General features: G+C 39.0%; 1 protein-coding gene across 2 annotated transcripts in view; it reads left to right on the forward strand.

Annotated features, from left to right (window-relative positions):
• Positions 1–23156, forward strand: part of LOC135729887 (DDB1- and CUL4-associated factor 1-like) — a 32711-nt gene continuing 9555 nt past the window's right edge. For both annotated transcript variants that reach the window (XM_065247777.1, XM_065247778.1), the window contains exons 1-17: positions 1–184; positions 1351–1469; positions 7331–7407; positions 7616–7689; positions 7783–7896; positions 7995–8132; positions 9708–10229; positions 11002–11103; positions 11336–11494; positions 11578–11757; positions 12392–12601; positions 13002–13171; positions 13255–13379; positions 19683–20739; positions 22173–22391; positions 22541–22739; positions 22943–23025. In XM_065247777.1, the coding sequence (XP_065103849.1) occupies positions 1351–1469; positions 7331–7407; positions 7616–7689; positions 7783–7896; positions 7995–8132; positions 9708–10229; positions 11002–11103; positions 11336–11494; positions 11578–11757; positions 12392–12601; positions 13002–13171; positions 13255–13379; positions 19683–20739; positions 22173–22391; positions 22541–22739; positions 22943–23025 (3548 nt within the window). In that variant the 5' untranslated portion in view covers positions 1–184. The remainder of the gene's footprint in view (positions 185–1350; positions 1470–7330; positions 7408–7615; positions 7690–7782; positions 7897–7994; positions 8133–9707; positions 10230–11001; positions 11104–11335; positions 11495–11577; positions 11758–12391; positions 12602–13001; positions 13172–13254; positions 13380–19682; positions 20740–22172; positions 22392–22540; positions 22740–22942; positions 23026–23156) is intronic.

Consider the following 23156-nt stretch of genomic DNA (forward strand, 5'->3'; position numbering starts at 1 on the left):
TCTGGGTCATGACGTGTTTAGTGGTCGCCATCATAAAGTTGCTGCACATTGCTGAATACAGACACGAGTGACATGAGCGTCTAAATGCTGCTATTCATGCTTTTATAACACCGTGTGACGCGCGTCAGCTGCTTTTAACGCGAAACTGAGCGATTCTGCCGCGGAGCGTTTGTGTTCGCTGAAGGTGAGACGCTAGCGTTACCACACATGAGCACATGGACTGTAAACAGTGTTTGTGTACTGGTTTTGTCTTGTATATTTGTCTTTCTAAGTGTACCTGTGAATAGGGTGACACATTCACATGTCGTATATGTATATACATTCACGTTCATGATCGCTGTGAATATTCGCGTCTTCTATAGATAACATATATTGCAATCGCTGGTGTGTAAATATTTATATTGTATGTTTGTTATTTTTAATGCACAATCCACTGGAAAGTTGTACATTTTGTGTTGTGTTCTGGTGTAAACACGTTTTCTTTCACGCTTTGACAGCTGTTCTGCTTTCACAGCGTCTAGCGAATGAGCGTCTTGACGCTTGTCTAACTAGCATTGTCACGATAAAAGATATGTATGTAACGTTCATTGCTGATTTAAAGATAAATATCTGCAAACGTTTCAATTAACTTGGAAGCGTGAAATAAACATTTGCAAATGCAGTTAAAGACCCAATTCACACTTGCGCATTGTCACAAACACAGAAAATCAACTTTAAACATAAACAACACATACATGACAGAAGCAGATGAATATAGACAGAAAACATTTCTTTCCGAACGTTATGTTTACAGTGCTCTTGAGTGCAACTGTATAATTGAAAATGTTTTTCAGAAAAGGCACTTAAAGTCCCCATGAAATAAAAATGGACAATTCTCTTTTTTAATATTGGGGTGTCATAAATATTTTATCCCTGTAGGTCATTATTTTTTGTTTTTAAAATGTGTGTGCCCTCATAAACTTGCCATTAAAATATGAAAATGTATTTCTGCATTCTTGTGGCAACAGAGATATTTAATATTATCAAGATATGTCACAATACGGATGTAAAGTCGATTGCGACTTCCTGTCAATGAGGACTTTAATGGGTAAATTTGGTATTGCAGCTTGTGCTCATTTCCATGCGTTTTGACAGGTGTGTTGTTGAGGTGTGTTGTGCCAAACCAGAGGCCTTGAAGTTAGTATGGGGTTTTTAATAAGTTCTGATGTGTAACCAATTCATTATGCTTTAACAGTAGACGCATCAGGAGACCGCAAGCTGTGCGTTTATAGTAGGGATGCAGCATGTGTTTTGTGTGTTTGTTTTGTAGTATGTAGATGGGCATTGTTGACCATTGTGTTTGTTTATTAGATGGCGTCTGCTGGCAGCGAGGCCAGCGTGGACTCTAAAGCGGAGTTGAGCTCTCTACTGGAGCAATGGGAACGAGACCAACAGGCCGGGACAAGTGAACTGCTCAACATACTGACCAAGTGAGATTTTTCAACATTCACTAACCAGAACCATACACAGTCACAGCCTCATACCTACCCGAGAAACACACAGACTACCGTTTAACTGCAAGTCTTATGCTGTGTTCAGACCAGCCGCGGTAGAGGGCGTCAAGCGCGAGTGATTTTAATGCGGCTTTCACGTGTGAATGAAGCGAGTAAACTCAAAATGTTTAAGCGGCAAACTAGATGTGGTAGACGTGAATTTGACGACTCAAATGCGACTGGTGTGAACCCACAGTTATTGCTTACATAAGTAAGAGCGAGGTAAAGACACAGAAACTGATGAGAATATAGAGTCTGTATCAGTCTGCCTTGATGTCTCTATTAAGTACAGGCAAGCACTAAGTTCAAGTCATTAAGGATCAGTAAGAAGGTTTAGGATCAGGCAGATAGATTTTTTTTTTCATGTGTTTTGTCCACATTTTATTCATAGCTTTGTTCTTTATATTTGCTTATTCTGGCACAAATGTGGCATGTTTTATCTATCACTGCTATCTAAAGGGATGGACAGTCTCTGTTAATCTATTCTCTTACAAATAATCAAGGGATGCACCGAAAGGAAAATTCTTGGCCGAAGCTGACTAAATGAAACACTCAGCCGAATACCGAACAACCAAACATTATTTTTTTTTCATTTTCCTTATTATTTTGCCAATATTATCACTATTTCATTAGTTACATTTTCAGATTTTCCTTTTCACTATATTTATTTCATATTATTTAACAACATTTAAAAAAAATTCCAGCAGTCTTTATAGAACCTTTTTAACCTCTTCAACCCTGAGGACCCTGTCCCGGGTCCAAAATTTCGTATTTTGACTTAATATATAAAAGATAATTTTAATCTTTAATGCTCCGTCATGGACCCCAGTAACACATATGAGATACTGTTTGAAATAGGCTTGGGCCGTAATACGGTAATATGGTATACCGCGGGATCTAAAAATAGCAAAGGTATCAATTTCTATACCGCCATACCGGCCTTTAAAAAATAACAATTAACTTATATAGCAGACAAGGATTAAATTAGGGATGGCGAAAACTAAACATTTTCTTCACCGACCACCGAGCCATTAACTGATTAGTTTAAAACAAGTTACGCTGTTTGAAATAACAGCCATTTCGAGCCGCGCCTGCAATTTCGCAACTCTGTCGCATCTCTCTGCTGCTCTGCCTCCGGCTCATGCGAAACATGATTCCCGCAAACGCGTCGCTGAGGAGCTTGTATGCTGCTTGTATGTAATCAGAAGACAAATGTTTCCTTAGTTTCAAAATGGTTTTGGTAAGGTGATCGCTCGGAAAATAAAGGCGTTTGTCTTATTAGAAGCTCATTTGAAACACTGCCATGGCTTATTTAAGAAAATGACAGCTCTGAAGAGACGGCGCTTAAGTTTGAGGTAGTGCTCAAAATAATAAAGAAAGATGATGATCATCATCACCTTATCAGTTAGCACTAAAATGTAGATGTAATGTAATTCCAAATCTAAACCTATCTTATGCGGAATGTTGCCTAATAGACTGCAACAAGATAAAACGGGCACCTTCAGAATGCATTAAAGACGCACCGCCAAGGCAGTTCTAACTGCCTTCTAGTAACGACTAGAACAACTCTTTTGTATAATTATTATTACTTTTTTATTTTTCAAAAAGACAAGTGTTAACTTCTGTTAAGTGCAACATGGACGATGCAATGCTTTGCTGATGCGAGCCGCGAGAAAGCCCTTGTCTGTTTTAGAAAAATGCAGCAAAGATATTAAATGCTAATGTATGAGTTTTTTATTTATGATGAGGTCCGTGCGTTCTAGTTAACAATGCAATGCAAGCGAACGCGCCGTGCCAGCGCCTCCATGTCACGGTTATTATATTGTCTACTATATTTGCTTTTAATTTATTAAATACGTGCAATTGGTTGATAAAACATTTATTAAAATTAAGACACAGTTTATACAAAACGAAATTCACTTTAAAGAAAGGCTTTCTACAAAGCAAAACCTAATTAAGTGGTAAAAATGTCTAATGATTTACAAAAACAAAACTTAATCTGCACTTTACTGTTAAAAGACGTGAATGTTAATAATTCTGAATACAACCAGGAAAGACTTTCATTTTAATTATTTTATTGCTGGATTTTCCAAAAACTATTTTTATTTTATATGCTGGAATATGCAGAAATAAAAGTTAACAGAAAGAGGACTTTATTTCATTAAAATATGGTGGAATGTGCAGAAAATAGGTTTAAATGTTCAGCAATTTTCTTCAAGTCTGAGACTGTTGCTTTGATTAAATTTTAGCTTGATGCAACGCGATTGCACGAAACGCTGTGACCTTGCGCCAGAACCCAAATGCCGTGACCTTGCGCCAAATGTTTTTATTGGTTTATAAGTACAAACAGGCGAGTTGTGAAAAATTGAGTGTGAGGGATTTGTTCACTTCACACAAAAATATCCTGGAAATTGGAATGAGATGGCTAACTGTAGTCGCGTTTAGTCCACTGTCTATAATAGCCTAATTTAGAGATCACTTTTTTAACCGACAACTGGTTAATTCTGTTTGACCTTTGTATTTAACTTTTTTTATAAACTGCTAGTTGTTGCTAATAAAAGTTGTTAATATTGTTGTGCATGTTATTTTGTTATTGTTTCAGTATTAGTGTTTGGTATTCAGTTTCTAAAGGGTTTAGGCACAAGCCAACATTATAGTGACGGCGTCTGATTACGTCATAATTATTTTATTATTTTATACGGTAATACCGTATACCGGGGTAAAATAGGGAGGCGGTTTGATGGTATCAAAATTTGGATACCGCCCAAGCCTAGTTTGAAAGCTTAGAGTCTCTAGTTTCTGCAGATATGCATCACTTTGACATATCTTTTACTGTAAGAAAGTTATTTACACTTAATTTACACTATCACCCCCCCAATATTTTTTGATATCATATAATATTCACATATTTCATATTTTTCACAAATGACAAACATGGGCAAGTCTTATATCAAATGAAAGCTCTCACTCTCAGGAATAAGGCTACAGCATTATTTTTGTTCTAATGTCAACACATATCCAACAATCATCGAATGAATAATAAGGTAAAAAATGGTCTTTTGTAAACATATGTGAAACTTGAGTGTGAACTGCCTCAGATAGCACATATAGCCACAAATGATACACCATCTTTTATCTTAGGTCCTACTCTAAACAATGAGTCCATTCACAGCATTTTCTTTGGTTGTTTGCATAATTAATCCCTAGCTTTTTATTATATGTGCAAAACAAAAAATTAATATTTTTATGAAAAATGTATTTCCGCACCCTTCAGTAAAATAAGAATATCTTTTGAGTGCGACATGCTAAAGAGTTCATTCTTTTTTTGGGGTGTTTACTCTCTGCTGCTGCTAACAACCAAAACTGTCTGCAGTCTGCTAGAGCACCCAGAACCAGAGTTATACACTATCAAAGACAGTGTTTACAACATAAAAAATAAAATTTGGTGTTTCATCATATGAAAAACAACATAAATAACAAAATTTGTCACAAACAGCAGCTTTTTATGTAACTTCAAAGGGTTTTCTTTAAAATGATATAAAGAAATTGCATTTATTCCACTGTATGTGGTTATGGGAGCAATTCAAATGTTTTTAGGCAGAAATTGTATACAAAAAGGGTATTATTCCTCCCTTCAGTTGGAGTAAAATAACTTTTGCATAGATTATGATAGAGAAAAATTCCTTTTTCCTCTGTAAGCTGACAATAGCTGGAATCAAACAAAACTGTCTGCAGGGACCTGAGATACCCAGGACCAGAGTTATATACTTTCAAATAAAAACTTTAGAAAAAAAACGCCTATTTATTTTTGTGTTTATTAGAGGCCTGACATCACATACAACCATGTTTAGCACTTTCAACAGTGTTTTATGTAATTTCAAAGGGTTTCCTGTAAAATGATACCAAACTTTTGTATGTAAACCTCTGCATGTGGGTATGGGAAGCTTTTGAAATTGGGTAGGCCAAATCCAGGCGAAAATCCCCAAAATAGCTTCAGGGTGGAAGAAGTTAAAAGGATAGTTTGGCCAAAAATGATATTAAACCCATGATTTACTCACCCCGAAGACGTCCGAGATGCATATGTCCATCATTTTTCAGAATAACAGATTTTCAGTTATTTTAGAAAATGTCTTATATCTTTCAGCTGCTAAACAGTAAAGTTATGGGGTCCACGTCCTTCAAGTCCAAAAAAAGTGCAGATATCCTTCCCCAAAGAAATCAAAACGGCTCCACGATCATAAACAAACGTCTACCCTTCTGAGGGTAATCCGCGCTGTGTTGTAGAAATATCCACATTTAAAACTAGAGATGCACCGATACTGGTATCGGGTATCGGCCTCGTTACCACATTTTCTAAATTATTCGTACTCGTTAAAAGTCCCCCGATACCAGGGATCGATACCACGGTCTGAGAAATGTCTATGTTTGAGCGGCGTGTAAGGGGTTAATGCCTCTTGTGTTGTCCAAAGAGGCAGAGTTTACAACAAACTGGAAAACTAGTCCCTTGTTTTTTTTGTTAAATTATATGACTAAAGCTGTTACCTGTAAATTTAAATCATGTTTTTAAGTACTCGGTATCGGTATCGGCAAGTACTGAAATGCAAGTACTCGTACTCGTATTCCAAAAAAGTGGTATCGGCGCATCCCTATTTAAAACTTTATAAACGAAAATAACTACCTTCCTGTAGCGCCGCCATCTTAGACTCCTCTGTATTCAGGAGAGAGTATACGTGTAATGTACGCACTTTTCTTAGTGACGTATGACAAATTCTGAGGGCGGGGGCACAGAGCAGCAGCAGAGAAACCTCCGTAAGCTGCGTAAAGCTCTCATCTTGAATGCGGACGTGACTAAGATGGCGGCATTACCGGAAGCTAGTTATTTTTGTTTATAAAGTTTTAAATATGGATATTTCTACAACAAAACCACACGGACTACCCTCAGAAGACCTTTGTTTATCATCATGGAGCCGTTTGGATTTCTTTTGTGAAGGGTAGATGCACAATCTATGGAAGGTTATCATTGTGACACATTTTACACTTCGCAAATGTTAACTTCTCGGAATGTCATGAGGTTTCTCCTACCTTATATTGGTTGTTGTAAACAACAACGTGTGTTGCTTGGTATGTCAGCCGGCAAAAAACTAATATATTTAAAGGGACACTTTTTTTACATTTTCTAGCTCCCCAGGAGTTAAACATTAGATTTTTACCATTTTGGAATCCATTCAGCTGATCTCCGGGTCTGGCGGTACCACTTTTAGCATAGCTTAGCACAATCCATTGAATCTGATTAGACTATTAGCATCGCTCTAAAAAATAGCCAAAGTTTCATTATTTAAAACTTGACTCTTCTGTAGTTACATTGTGTACTAAGACAAACAGAAAATTTAAAGTTGCAATTTTTCCAGGCAGATATGGCTAGGATCTATACTCTCTTTCTGGCGTAATAATCAAGGACTTTGCTGCCCGAAAATACCCTCCTTGGTGACTTTCAATAGCAGGAGACTATTTTCAATTTTTTTATTATGTGACAGTCAGTGAAATCTTTTTTTTTTGTGTTTGACCAGTGAAAACCTAAACCACTGGGCCAGTATAAAGAAATATTTGCTTTGAGCCCTTCAGGATTTATCCTTTTAGGAAATTCAAAGATGAACAGGAATTGAAAGTCAAGAGTTGTTAAGACATGAGACAGGCCAATAGGAGACTACAGGCATTTCATCTGACTCATCGGCGTATATTTCTACAGTGTGATTTATGGTTTTAAATGATTTATCAACACACTTTTTCAATTCCTTAAGGATTTCTGATCTAGTTGAACGGGAGACAGAGGAATATCACAAGGCTGATCCTGATCCGTTTGATGACCGACATCCAGGTAATGTTTCTCATTCAAACCTGGAAAAAACTAATTGATATTTACACTTTTCAACACTGAGAATTTTTGACTTGTAATACTTTTATAAAGTCTGAATTTTTTAATTTGTGGTCATTTTTAAAGTCTATGGTCAGTATTGATAAAGGTAGAGAGCCTGGAGCTTTGTTATTGTCTCGATATTCAAATGAATCTTTTTCTTATTTTGAAGGACGGGCAGACCCGGAGTGCATGCTGGGACACCTGTTGAAAATCTTATTCAAGAATGATGATTTTATGAATGCGGTAAGGTGTCATTGCAACCTTCCACGTGAAACCGAGTTTATAAACTCAGATGTGTGGAGGGTTTTATTAAACCTTAATGTTTTTTTTTTATAGCTGGTGAATACGTACGTGATGAGCAGCAGGGAGGTGTCGATGAACACCGCTGCATGCAGACTGCTACTGAACATCATGCCTGGCCTTGAGACTGCTGTTGTCTTTCAGGAAAAGGTACCTTTTTATTTTATGTGTCCCATTGTCTTAAGATTAGTTTGAGTTCTGTAGCTTCCTTTGTATTTGGGCTTATTATAGATGTGTATTTGTTGCAGGATGGGATTGTGGAGCGATTGTTTAAATGGGCACGGGAAGCTGAACAGCCTCTCAGGATCTACGCCACAGGACTGCTGGCAGGGGCCATGGAGAACCAGGACATTGCTGCCAACTATCGTGAGGAGAACTCCGTACTAGTGAGTCCAGTAATGCTCATCTGATGTTTTCACAGCCACAGGGCAAATGAAAGAGAATTTTACCTGCTCCACCACCAGCAATGTAGCCTGTTAAAATGACAATATTGGAGATCAGAGCCTGACCTATATATATATTTTTGTGGGGGTGCAGAGGTTGATAAAGATATTGAGAGTAAAAAAGTCAGATTTCTACAAGTTCCCCAAAAGCTAATGAATGAATAGAAAAATCACAACTGTTACAAAACTTCTTATTCAATGTACAATAAACAGATAATAGTAATAATGTTACTAAATTCTAAACCGGGATACATATATTGGGAAACTGCTGGCGATGCACAGCCCTATCACAAACTGTAATGTTGCAAGATGGATTTCAATAGCAATATGGCAAAGCATCTGTGTTTGGTTCATACTATCGAATTAGAAGAATGCACCCTGTATAATGCATTGCGCATTTTGAGTGCCGACTATTCCCAGTGCTCTTTATTAGCAGCTGCCGACAGTAGCCGGCATATGCTACACGTAGGACCCCCTTCTCCCTCGCTTCGAAAAGAAGGCTCACACAGGAAAAAACTTAGGAGTCTAATAGATCGATCACAACATTTATAGTGAAAGGGCTGCATGCATTTTCTTTTGTTATGTTACAAGGAAAAATTACTTAAAAACCTTTTTAGGAGCTGCTAAACTTAAAAAAAAAAAACATGGCTATGCTAGCTCAAAATGATTTTTATGTACCCTCCGTTTTTGTGTTCAGCTGTAAGTAATGGCACAAAATAAATATTTTTGATCTGTAATGCTCTGTTCAGACCAGCTACGGTAGAGGCGTCAAGCGCGAATTTCAATGTTAATTGAAATGTAAGGACGCGTTGACACTTGTCTGGAGGTCTCGCGCGCGAATGAGGCGTTTAAGTGCGGCACGTTAGACGCGATTCGGTCACATTTGCGCGTCTAGTTCCCACAAGTTGAGCATTGATGCGGACCGCAGGAGTTGAAAAATTTGAACTTTGGCGGAAAAATGCGCCACGTTAACCAATCTGAAGCTTGCTCTGGTAGTATTGTGATTACATGAAGCGAGCGGAGTCGCAGAAGCCCCTCCCATAACGCGAATTTCCACGTGAATGTCTGGATGACTATAATTTCATGCACAGCTTTCACGCGTGAATGAAGCGAGTAAACTCAAAATGTTCAAGCAGCAAACTAGACACGAATTTAATGCCTAAAACGTGACTGGTGTGAACCCACGGTTAAGGCTCAACTGTTATTGCTTTTCACCTCTTTGGAATCAAAACCAAGAATCGTTAGGAATCAGAATCGAATTTGGAATTGGAATCAATCAATTTAAAACGATGTCCAACACTACTACTGCTGCCTGATGGAAAATTAGTTTCTTTTGTGTAGTGAATGCCAAAGACAGGCAGGTAATGTTATATAATAGCAGAGAAACTGATGCTACTTGATTTGAGTGACATAAGAGAATAAGGTTTTGACCTTGTTATTGATGTTGTTAATTTTTCATGTGTTTATGATGACTTAACAGTTTGTTTATAAGGATGTATTTATAAATGCATGTTACAGGTTCCTCTGATGCTGCAGAGGCTACGAGAACTTCAGGATAAGGATGCAGAGAACAGGAGGGACAGCAAACGTCCGGTCAAGAGTCTCGCTCCTCTTCTGCCTGTGGACGAGGAAGCCGTGGACACAGAGTTTGCCAACAGCATTCCTCACGTTGAAGAGAAAAACTCTGAAGCTGAGCTTCCCGTTCAGCCCTGTTCTGCTGTGAGGACCGTGGGCAGGTGTGCACTGATGAAGGGTCAAATGAAGCCCGCCGTAGCGCTGGCGTTAGACTCCAGTAATACAGATGTTCCTGAAGAAGGCATGAAGAACTGGAGGAAGAAAGAGAACGGAGGCAAAGTGAAGCAGAAGCTCAACTTCTCCATGCCAGATCCAGAACGAAGCTTCAGTGAGCTGTCTAACAGCAGCTGGTCAGAGATGAGCCCGTGGGTCATAGGAAACAATTACCATCTGTACCCGCTCACACCCGGCATAGAGCAGCGTCTTATTCTGCAGTATCTTACCCCACTGGGAGAATACCAGGAGGTAATTTAGCTGTTAAACATGCAGGTCATGGGTTTGATTTCATATAAAGTCTATACATTGAATGCATTTGTATGTTGCTTTGGATCAAACCTTCTGCCAACTGCAAGAATATACTTTTAACTTGGAAAATTTTAATGGGATAGTTCACACAAATATGAAAATGACCCCATGATTTACTCACCATGGCTAAAAGTTGTGACTGAGTTAGCGCTATATGCTAGTTGATGCTAAATGCTAGCGTTTATGCTGAAGTTCTACTATTGACGTTACAGTTACGTTTTGCAGGTCCATAGAAAAAAAAACATAAACTTACTACTCAGAAATGTCCATTAACAATCTCCAAATAATTATTCCTCAAAGTCTGTGTCTTCATCTGATACAGACTCAAACATAAGGTCTGTTTACACACACACAGAGCTACTGAAGGAGCTGCTCTGAGAAACAGCCAATCAGAGCAGAGCTCAACATTATTATTCATGACCCTTTCAAATAAGGTAATAATAGACCATTTCATTCTAAGGGCAAATCCTTGTAGGGTTGTAATGGACATTTAAAACAATCTCTGGGTAATTTTTGCACTTAATAAAGCCTCAAACCTTCTGTGTAGATATCAGAGGACAATTTAACAGATTATTTCAAGGTATTCTTTGGCACCTTTAAATATCTATTGCATGCTTAACCGTTTCCAGAGAACAGAACTGAGTTTAACAGGACATTCACAAACATAAGTAAAGTGACACAGTTTCCTCTCTCTATGTCTCTTTGTGTGTAGTTGTTGGCTGTTTTCATGCAGCTAGGCGCTCGTGAGCTTCTGATGCACTATGTGGACCTCAAACAGACAAACGATGTCCAGCTCACTTTTGAAGCCCTGAAGGTACCTGAGAAATATCACATACGCTACCAGTTAAACGTTTGGACACAATAAATTCTAAGATTCTAAGGTTTTCACACATGAGCACGGTTTATGTTTCTACTATGTTGTTGATTCTGATATGATGTTTACTCATCACAGCTCTGACGATGAAAATGCCACCAATACTTTTATGAATGCTATAATGATTTGTATGTCGTTTGATGGTTGTTTGAAGGATTTTTTCTGTTTACAGTACTTGGCGTCTCTCCTCCTCCATAAAAAGTTTGCAGCCGAGTTTGTGGCTCACGGTGGAGTGCAGAAGTTACTGGAGATCCCGCGCCCCTCCATGGCCGCCACGGGCGTCTCTCTGTGTCTCTATTATCTTGCCTACAACCAGGACGCCATGGAGAGGGTATAACCACAATCACACAAACACTTTTTCTTCTCGTATGTTTATTTTTTGTTGCGTTAATGAGCGTCCTTGGCTCTCTTCAGGTTTGCATGTTGCCACATTCTCTGCTGTCTGAGGTGGTGAACTACACATTGTGGCTGCTGGAGTGCTCGCACGCGTCCGGCTGCTGTCACGCCACCATGTTCTTCTCCATCTGCTTCTCCTTCAGAGCCGTCCTCGATCTCTTCGACAAACAGGACGGCCTGCGGCGCCTGGTTAATCTGGTATGCACTTGACACCCAGAAACATGCAGGGTTAAAGGTCAGGGTTGAAGACTTTTTGCTTGGGTTTGTTTTTAACTCTTTCCCCACCATTGACGAGTTATCTCGTCAATCCGCAAAACCGCTATAACCACTTCCGCAACTTTTAAAAGCAAACAGCTGTATGTCCGTCTAAGTTTTGAGGATCACTCTGCTTCTGATCTTTATCAAAAGTCCTTTACAAAAATGGAATTATCTCAGCTTTTTGCTCAAAATTTGGTGTTTTTGAAGAAACCTATCCATATTTGAGAGGTGATAAAAAGAGAACTGATGAAGGTAGGATGAAACGCAGAGGAGGGTCTGTTCTTTCATTTAATATATTGCATGTTTATATGTTTAAAGATTTCACTTTTGTGAAAATCATGAAAAATGGTGGCGGGGAAATTATAGTTAATTATATTGTCAAGAACAGACTTGAACTCTCTTGAACCTATACACACACATTTTAAATGCACACATAAATTTATTGATGTTTTATCACCAGACAAAAATATAATTCTTACAGCTGGCAGAGTGAATATCCGCAAAGTTCATTGTATTTGAAAATCCTCTGTGTGTGTATTATTAAAGGTTTGGTGGTTTTGTCTGTATGATGTAGATCAGCACTCTGGAGATTCTTAATCCTGAGGACCAGGGGGCGCTGTTGAGTGACGATGAGATTTTCTCCAGTAGACAGACGGCCAAACACACCTGCATGGCTCTGCGCAGGTATTTTGAGGCTCACCTGGGCATTAAAGTGGAGCAGGTGAAACAATCACTTCATCGCACTGAGGGAGGCGTAGCTGTACACTCGCAGCCCTATTACAAGGTACACATGTCAAACAAATCACCAGGTTTAACAAAATAAAAAATATATTAAAAGTGTGCTTCACATGATCTGTGTGCCTTGAATTTGAGATCATCTGTTTGTGGGTGTATTTCTACACGTCTTCTGGGTAAATATTTGTGAGCAGTAACATTAACAAAATATTTTGTAGTGCAGCGATCGATTGACAGTAATTCGGTGCAATGATGTGGACGGATCAGCATTTATTCTGCAAATGAAATGTCCCGTGCAGCATACTAAACTCTTCTGCACAACATCTGCATATTATTTTTGCTCTGACTGGACAATGTGAAATGCATTTTAATGTCAGTTTTAATTGCTGATATTAGATGCTAACTCTGCATTATTGTTTAAATCAATCGAGTGTTTAAATATCTTGTAGGCATGCTCATACACCCATGATCAGGTGGTGGAGATGGTGGAGTTTTTGGTTGAATATGGACCGGTTCGTTTATACTGGGAGCCTGCGGAGGTCTTCCATAAACTCTCCTGTGTCCAGTTACTCCTGCAGCTAATTTCTATTGCCTGCGACTGGAGGACCTACTACGGCAGGTGATCAGTTATTCTGTCTGCTACTGAAAATTAAAGGGTAAATGGGTGGTTTTTAAATCTTGTGTGATTTTCTTGCATGTCAGAGCTGACACAGTTAGGTATGCTTTGGACATCTTGAGCATTTTGACAGTTATTCCTAAAACCCAGTTGCTGTTAGCTGAGAATGTTCCTGTGTTGGATGAAAGTGGATCCACCATCTCTACCGTTGGTGAGTTATTCCTCTTTACTTGCAGTACGATGTTCAATTTCATACAGATTTGTGTCTGTGCAATTTATTGCATGTATTTTATGATGATTTCAATCGATATAGCGCATAATTTTTTTGCAAGCGTGCTGTATATAGAGGAAAATATCTTAAAAGCTTGATCTGTATATCACAGAGAGTGATCTATTCAATTCAATTCAATTCAATTTTATTTATATAGCCCTTTTCACAATAGTTGATTGTTTCAAAGCAGCTTTACATTAATAGGAGCAGTGAAAAGCAAAGAAGAACGACTAGGGGAAAAAAACCCGGGCTTTTTAGCCGGGGAAATAAAAAAAGTCTTAGGAGGAAAAACCCTTGGGAGATTCTTAGTAGGAAAAGGATCTTCCACCTTCAGACACTTTTGATATTCTAGGGATAATCAAGTGACCAGAATTTTGCGACCGTAGTGTTCTTGATGGATTGTATTCTGATAGTAATTCTCTAAGATATTAGGGTGCTAGTATGGAGCGAATTTTGTGCCAAAATTTTACAAACAAATACAGCATTTTGCAAACAAACTCAATCTGCTTTGCAAAGGGAAAACTTGACTCGCAAACAAACAGAAAACGCTTTGCAAATAATAAAGGCAATTTGAGAGAAAATGCAGATGTGTTACAAATATGTACTGTGTTTTGTAAATGTGACCATGATTTTTTCACAAATGTGACCATGATTTTTTCACAAATGTGACCATGATTTTCTCACAAATGGGACCATGATTTTCTCACAAATGTGACCATGATTTTCTCACAAATGGGACCATGATTTTCTCACAAATGGGACCATGATTTTCTCTCAAATGGGACCATGCAATCCAGAACAGCAGATGGCGCTGTTTCAACTTTTTCAGGCATTGGAAAAAAGCCCAGGGGAAAAGCCCTGAATTTTAACATACATATCACCCCTGACAGTGGCAGCAACTGAATAAAGACATTTCATTTGTCGGGCTTCATTCTGTTAATCTCACTGATTTTATTGTAAGTGTTAATAATAATAAATGTTTGTTAATAGTAAACAAATTCTGTGTGTCAAGACAATGAATTCAACTTACAATGCTTATCAAAAGATGCAGGATAATAAATGAAACTCTTTGGAGAAAGAGTGTGGTAGGGACATAATAAACCCAACATCGGCTGTCTGGACAGAGTGGCCAGTTCAAGCAACAGTAACCAACCAACCAGGATCATAGTCATTTGAGCACTCTGAACAAGATAAACTTCTACAAAATGTTAATCCTTTTAAAGTTGGTCTTATCTTGTCAGGCTAGGAGGACCAGTTTAAACCAGCTTCTTTCACAATAGCCAAGCTGGCAAAGCTTCCAGCCTAGTCAAGCTGGTTTGGGCTGGTGTGATCAGCCTGACCAGCTACAGTATAAAAGCAAAAATCCTTCTAATACTAGCTTAAGCTAAAACCAGGCTGGAACACCATCTTAACACTCTGGGGTCGGCTGCGGCGCGGGCGCCGCAAACTCTTTATTTTTCAATCACTCCCCAAAGAGACTTAGATAACTCTGCTGATTTTGGACATACAGATATGATTTATACATCATTTAAAACGTTAAAGTGTCTAGTTTTTTTCTGTCCACTCCCAATAAAAACAGAATGTTGTGCTTTTCGCAAAATTAAGAAAATAAACATGATGCGCGTTTTGTTCTCTCTCCCTAAGTGAAGTCCTTTCAGAAACACGTCAGAAAAATGAACTGTAACTTAACGAATACTTGTCATACAAACAAAAGATAAATGTCTACATAATGCTTGGAATGTCTGCTTTTAAATGATGTAAGTGAAATCGAAAACAAATATTGTAATTCGTTGTTAACTGTATTAGAAGAGAGAGATGTACCGTCTTTCTTCTGTTGCTTCATTATCTATAATGAGCCACGCCCCGCTCCATTGAAGAGAAGAGCAGAGATCATCCATATTCATTAATCAACCCCACAGTCAATGGACATTCCGTCTCTGCAGCCATTCAGTGATGTGTTCAGTTTTAATCCGTGGGCTGGAAACATGACATCTACTTGTTTAGTCGTGACTGTAACTAAAGTTATCTCCAGACGCGAGTGTGACTCGATCGACGTCCAAACGCACACACAAACACACAATGCCTCATATTTGAAGCGCTTTGTGGTATCATTATAAAAGATGCGATTGCACACACCACATAACTGTTTACTCGCGCCTAAATCTCCAGACAGACGCGAGTGTGTGTGCTTCGTCAGTGTGATGGGATCGATGTTCAAACTCACACACACACGATGCCTCATTTTTGACGCGCTTTGTGGTATTCTTAAGATGCAAGTGTGTGTGCTTCGTCTGTGTGACGCGATGTCCAAACTCACACACAAACATACGATGCCTCATATTTGACGCACTTTGTGGTGTTCTTATAAAAGATGCAAGTGTGTGTGCTTCGACGGTGTGACGCGATGTACAAATGCACACACAAAGACACGATGCCTCATTTGACGCGCTTTTTGGTATTCTTATAAAAGACGATTGCAAACATCACATCTACTTGGTTACTCTCGCCTAGTAAATAAAAGTTATCTCCATGCGCTTATGTTTTCTTTGTGCTTCCGTCAGACGTGATCAACGGCCAAACGCATACACAAACACACAATCATATTTGACGCACTTTGTATTAAGACGCATCTAAACACATCTAAAACCCAGTTTATTCGCGTATATCTCTGCACAGTAAGTTTATTTAATGCAGGATCATGCATGTGAAGGCATTTCTTTTGTCTTGCTTTCACAAACAAACACTTAACAATAATGGCATCTTCACATTCCTGCCTAAAGGCTCATTATGCAGCTCATTATGCAAGTGTATTGTTCTTCAGCAGTGTATTGTCAATCACAGATTATTCAAGAGCTTCCAGCCTCCTTGCATATTACCTTCCTAACCAAAAAGTGACTTTGAAATTGTAAATCAATATATTGTGTTATGTGAAGGAGTAAGCAGAATGATTTTCACATCATTTTAAAGAAAAAACTCTAGACTACTAGATCCTGCTTTGAAAAGTTTTAGGAAAACATGTTTAGAATGAGTTTTGTGGACTTATATCAGTCACTTAAATTTTTTTCTTTTTCAAAAACCACGCATAAACATTTTTCTCTAAAAAATACAAACATGTACATACATGTTAATCATATAATATAGTAGCCCAGTTTGTGCTGAATGCAGTGTTATAAGACTTTTGCCATTATTATGTTTTTAAGCAACTGAAAAAAGCACAAATGTCAGTGCAGGTCAAAACTTCTCCAGGGCCCTAAAAACCCCTTAGACCCCAGAAGGTTAAACCAGTCAACCAGCATAGGCTGGTATTAGCTGTTATTTTTCTGCAGGGGATATAATAAATTTTATTTATAATGCACTTTCTAAAACTCAAAGCACCATAATATATGAGATTCTCAGGAACATACACATACAAAAGTAAACAAGTTAGTAATAATCATTTTGCAATAGTAAGCTATTTTAAAAGGATAAGTCTTTAAGGATCACTTAAAACAGTCCAGTGATGGTGAGTTTCTTATCACCAAAAGAAGAGAATTTAGAGAATCAGACGGGGTATAGGGATTGACAATTGCAAATGTATAGAATTCAGATGGAATTCAATGTCTTTACACACAGAATGTGTTTACTATTAACAGACATTAATTATTATCAACACTTTCAATAAATCCAGAGATTAACAACATGAACCACGAAAAATTAATTTAGTCTTCATTCAGTTGCTGGCACTGTCCGGGGTGATATGTAAGTTAAAATTCAGGGCTTTTCAGGGAGACTAGTTGAAAATGCCTAATAAGGTTGAAACAGCGCCATCTGCTGTTTTGGATTGCATGGTCACATTTGTGAGAAAATCATGGTCCCGTTTGTGAGAAAATCATGGTCCCATTTGTGAGAAAATCATGGTCCCATTTGTGAGAAAATCATGGTCACATTTGTGAGAAAATCATGGTCACATTTGTGAGAAAATCATGGTCCCATTTGTGAGAAAATCATGGTCACATTTGTGAAAAAATCATGGTCATATTTACAAAACACAGTACATATTTGTAACACCTCTGCATTTTCTCTCAAATTGCCTTTATTATTTGCAAAGTTTTTTCTGTTAGTTTGCGAGTCAAGTTTTCCCTTTGCAAAGCAGATTGAGTTTGTTTGCAAAATGCCAAATTTGTTTGTAAAATTATGGCACAAAATTCGCTCCATATGCTAGGCCATTTAAGGCTTTGTAGGTGATTAGTGATATTTTAAATTGTATGCGATATTTAACTGGTAGCCAATGGAAAGATGCCAGAATTGGGCTTATGTGGTCAAACTTCTTAGATCGAGTAAGTTCCCTTGCAGAAGCGTTTTGAACTAGCTGAAGCTTGTTTACCTGATTTGCATGGCATCCCCCAAGTAACGAGTTACAATAGTCTATTCTAGAGGTCATAAAAGCGTGGATAAGCTTCTCTGCGTGAGATTATCAAAGGATAAGTTGCTGTCGAACATCACACCTAAGTTCCTAACCGTGGAAGATGGCACCACAGTGCAGCCATCTATGTGCAACTTGTAATCTGACACATTATGTTTGTAGCGATTCGGTTCAATAATAAGTATTTCTGTCTTATTGGATTTGATTTAAGAAAGTTATGTGCCATCCAGTCACTAACATCGCTAATGCAGTCTGTTAGCTTAGAGAACATGTGTGTTTCGCTGGGATGTGAGATGTAAAGCTGGGTATCATCCACATAGCAGTGATAACTTATGTTATGTTTCCTGATAATGTCTCCTAGGGGTAACATATATAACGAGAACAGGATAGGACCTAAAACTGATCCCTTCGGTACACCGTATTTAACCAGGGAGTGATATGACTCTTCCTCATTTACATAAAGTGATAGCGATTGGTTAGATACAACCTAAACCAGGCTAAGGCCTGACCACTGATACCAACATAGTTTTCTAACCTATTGAGTAAGATTTCACCACGATCGGATGTTAATAGCCGTGGTTAATACCACGGTCATTTTGTAACTCTTAAGCAGCGCTGTCTCTGCTATGGTGGGGCCTGAATCCTGATTGGAACTTTTCATGTGTACTATTATTTGTCAAGAATGTGCGTAACTGGCTTGCCAATAACTTTTTCTAATATTTTAGAAAGAAAAGGTAGATTTGAGATTGGTCTAAAGTTATTAAGCTCTCCTTGGTCAAGCTGTGGTTTTTTAATCAGCGGTTTAATAACTGCTAGTTTGAAAGCTGTTGGAACGTATCCTATTTCTAGCGATCAGTTAAAGATATTTAGTACCGGGGTTGACACTACAGGGAATACCTCTTAAAGTAATTTTGTGGGAACGGGGTCTAATATACAGGACAATGATTTGGATGATGTGACTAGTTTAGAGAGCTCATCTATTGTAGTAGGTTTAAATGAATCAAGATGTTTGTATGGTAATCTAGTGTTAAATGAACCAATGGGTAGAGTGGTGGCTGCTTGGGTAGCTACAATGTTTTCCTTAATAGCCGTAATTTTGTTAGAAAAGAAGTTCATGAAATCTTTACTATTGGTTTCTGTTTGTTCTTTGTTTCTAGTCAGTTTCGCAACTGTGCTAAAGAGGAAATGAGGGTTATTATGATTCTCATTTATAAGCTTGCTGAGATAGGTAGATCTGGCGGTTTTAATAGCCTGTCTGTAGTGTTTAACACTCTCTTTCCATGCTGCATGCCATACCTCCATACACCAGTACAGTGTATGACACAAGGCTATGGTCAGAAACTGCATCACTCTGAGGTGATATTTCGATGTCGTTAATATTGAGCCCGAGTGACAGAATTAGGTCTAATGTGTGTCTGTCACGTTTTGTCTAATATTGAGAGAATTCAGAACATCCATAAATGCTAATCCTAATGTATCTTTTGTGTTATCAACGTGGATATTAAAGTCACCAACAATAAGAGCTTTATTTACAGTGACTACAAGCTCAGACAGGAAATCTGCTATTTCTTTAAAGAAATCTGCACGGTGGCCCGGAGGTCTATAGATTGTAACTAAGGCAAAAGAAAGCTGTTTGTTGATACGATCAGTTATTTCCATATTTAACAACATTATTTCAAAAGATTTAAATTTTAGTTCAGATTTATGGTTTACTTTAAAAATGTTGTTGTCTCACACATCTGGCATGTGTTAACATTGTGAATGATGTGCAAGATCATTGCTTTACTGAATATATGCAAGTTTACATGTGTTTTACAGAAGTACATGTTTGCGGTTTGCAGGTATGAGCATAGTGCTGGTGGTGGCAGAGGGTGAAGTGTTTGTGAATGATGCAGAGATCCAAAAGTCTGCCCTGCAGGTGGTGATTAACTGCGTTTGTGCTCCTGACAAGCGCGTCTCCAGCATAAGCAGGTTCATCTCTGGTACCCCACGCCGCCGCCTGCCGCAGACCCACCGTGTAAGTGAAAGTGTCTTGGGGAAGATGTGGAACGTGGTTCAGTCGAACAATGGTATCAAAGTCCTGCTGTCCCTGCTCACCGTCAAGATGCCCATCACAGATGCCGATCAGATTCGTGCGCTAGCGTGCAAAGCGCTGGTCGGTTTAGCGCGCAGCGCCGCCGTGCGTCAAATCATCAGCAAGCTTCCACTTTTCAGCAGTGGACAAATCCAGCAGTTAATGAAAGAGCCAGTACTTCAGGATAAGCGCAGTGAGCATGTACGCTTTTGCAAGTACGCAGCAGAACTTATCGAGCGAGTGTCCGGAAAGCCGCTGCTAATCGGCACGGATGTTTCGCTGGCGAGGCTCCAGCGTGCTAACGTTGTAGCGCAGTCGCGCATTTCGTTTCCCGAGAAGGAACTCTTGTTGCTTATTCGTAATCATCTTTTATCCAAAGGGCTTACGGACACAGCAGTGGTACTAACCAAAGAAGCCGAGCTGCCCATGGGGCTTCACTCACATGCTAGCAGTCTGCCGTTCAATCCCGTATCCGTCACGACGACGCCGCCTCCGGTCGTCGCCATACCACGGACTCCTCGGCTCACGAACGGAGTTACGGGACGCCTGGGTGGCCACACCCCTCACACGCCTCCTCATCAGCCCCGCCCCTCCACCTCACAGGCTCCACCCCCTCCATCTCTTACTGCTTTTCACCATAGCAACAACTCTCCTATCATTGGCCGTATTGTGTTCTCACGGGAGCGGCCTTCACCTTGTGCATCAGCGGGAGCGAAGAGGCCGAAAGTGTTGAGACCGAAGTCTGATCACGGTGCTTTTAGCCAGAGCCCGGCCATGAAGAAACAGCTGGACAGACACCTGCCCTCCCCTCCCTCTCTAGACAGGTTTGTACATTTTCATTCACACTAGATTTACACCCATGATGCAATCCAGTGTTTACCATTTTCACTTTTTCAATCATCGTATTCATCTTTGAAAGCTGAAACTCTTTAAAATTTTACATAAGTCTGAAAAGATCAATGTTGCTTTCAAGAAAAACAGTTGTAGAAAGAGAGAAGTACTGTACTGCTTAATTATGAAATATGTGGTGATATGGTGCTTGTTTTTAATTCTGCCAAAATTAATTACATTCCATCTAAATTATTTTTAAAGTTAATGGCTGTTGTTTTATTTTTCATCCAGAATAATCCAAAAATATGATTTCAGATATTATTTTAATCTGCTGCAAGAGTATTTTAGCAAACGTCATGACGTTACAGCGGTCATCCTGCAGCTCTGTGCAGTATTTGCATGTACATTTGAAACCAAACCACATAAATGGCTTGTGTTTTTGAAGCACCAAATCAGTTAACGTCTCCGGTAGACACAAGGTTACGGGTGAATGATTGAGAGTCGGTCAGCCACCACTGATGATTTACTTACACCATCTGCTCTTGAAAACAGCCAATCAAAATGATCCGCACATCTGATTACAAGTGACATGTTGCACAATGATCCACAAATACTAAATTACATTCATTCATAGACCTGGTGTTGATGAAAGCAAAACTGTATCTGACTCTGTCTATGAAGTCCTGGTTAAAGTCTCAATGATCTAGTGATTGAGATTTGAGCAAAACAATTAGATTTCAATCTTTGGCATGATCTTACTCTATATTAAAAATATCAAGGTTGAATGTTCTTTATATTATATGGGATGAGTTTAAGTAAAAAAAACTTAAAATAATATTTAAATAATTAATGACTTGAGCTGGGTTTTCACAGGCGCAAGGTTGCATATGTTGGCATTGGCTTTCTTTACCACTTGCTTTCTTCTCTTTACATTCAAAAACACACTTATTCTTTAATGCCATCGTTGAGTCTTGAAATAAAACAAAGATGTTGCATGCAGTGAGGCCTGTGAATTCTACTCGAAGTAATAATGTTAATGAGCGTCCTCGCTTTTACTCTGACATCTGGGCGTGCTTTTCTGGGGAAGTGCCCATAAAAGGAATGTGGGGTCACTGATATGTAACGGGTACCCATGTTCGGAGGCATGAGTTTGGCACAGAAATACTTTATTACACGTTCGCATTGCTTTTTTTGACACTTTGCATTTGTTTAGCATGAGGATTAAACTCTTAAACGGTGTTAAGTCAAAATGCATAACATGGCTGTAAACCGTCAGGATGAACCTGATTCTCAGTGAAACATCCACTGCATGCAAGTTAACATACAAATGTTATCATCACCCAAGTGTACCTGAGCTTTTTTCAGAACAGTGCCATGTAGTTCAGATGTTTTGTCATGTTTATTATGATGTGGCATCTGTTTTCAGTATTATAACAGAGTATTTACGAGAGCAGCATGCACGCTGCAAGAACCCTGTGACAACGTGTCCGCCCTTCAGTCTCTTCACACCACACCAGTGTCCAGAACCCAAGCAGAGACGTCAGGCACCTGTTAACTTCACCCCTCGACACACACGCAGGGTCGTCTACCCCAAATACGGCGGAGTGGATGGAGGATGTTTCGACAGGCATTTAATCTTCAGCAGGTTCAACCAATGCTACGTTCATTATGTGTGATGATGAATAATGGTCTTGAATAGGAGCCAGAACTCTTTATAACCATATGATGTACTTGTTTAATATTACCGTTGTTGAATGTTTCTTTCTTCCTGTTGATCCTGTGTTGTATGTTTAGGTTTCGGCCGATCTCCGTATTCAGGGAGGCAGAGGAAGATGAGAGCGGCTTCATGTGTTGTGCGTTCTCTGCACGTGAGCGTTTCCTGATGTTGGGCACGTGCACCGGTCAACTCAAACTTTACAATGTGTTCAGCGGTCAAGAGGAAGCCAGTTACAGCTGTCATAACTCAGCCATCACACACCTGGAGCCATCCAGAGTAATACACACTAACATCTTAGACAACATATCTCAGTATCTAAGATGAATGATCTTTTAATTTTGTATGTAGCCCAGTGAATTAAAGGCTTTTTAATATTTTTCTCACTTGAGTGCCTTGTATTTTTGCGTATTTAGTATATCTTAGTATCTACCTGATCCACCATCTGTGAGTGTTGACTATAATATTTGTATGTTTGTAAGGATGGGTCTCTGTTGTTGACGTCAGCATCATGGAGCTATCCCTTATCAGCACTGTGGGGTATGAAGTCTGTCTTTATTATGAAGTAAGTCCACACACATGAACAGGCAGCTCTAGGTGATCTAGATTTAAACATGATATGATTTTATGGGCGAGTGAGCATGGTCATGGTTCCATTTTCTACTGTGGCACAAGAGGATTACAATTAGTGGTCGA

The sequence above is a fragment of the Paramisgurnus dabryanus genome, chromosome 11, assembly GCF_030506205.2.
Source record: "Paramisgurnus dabryanus chromosome 11, PD_genome_1.1, whole genome shotgun sequence".
Taxonomy (NCBI): domain Eukaryota; kingdom Metazoa; phylum Chordata; class Actinopteri; order Cypriniformes; family Cobitidae; genus Paramisgurnus; species Paramisgurnus dabryanus.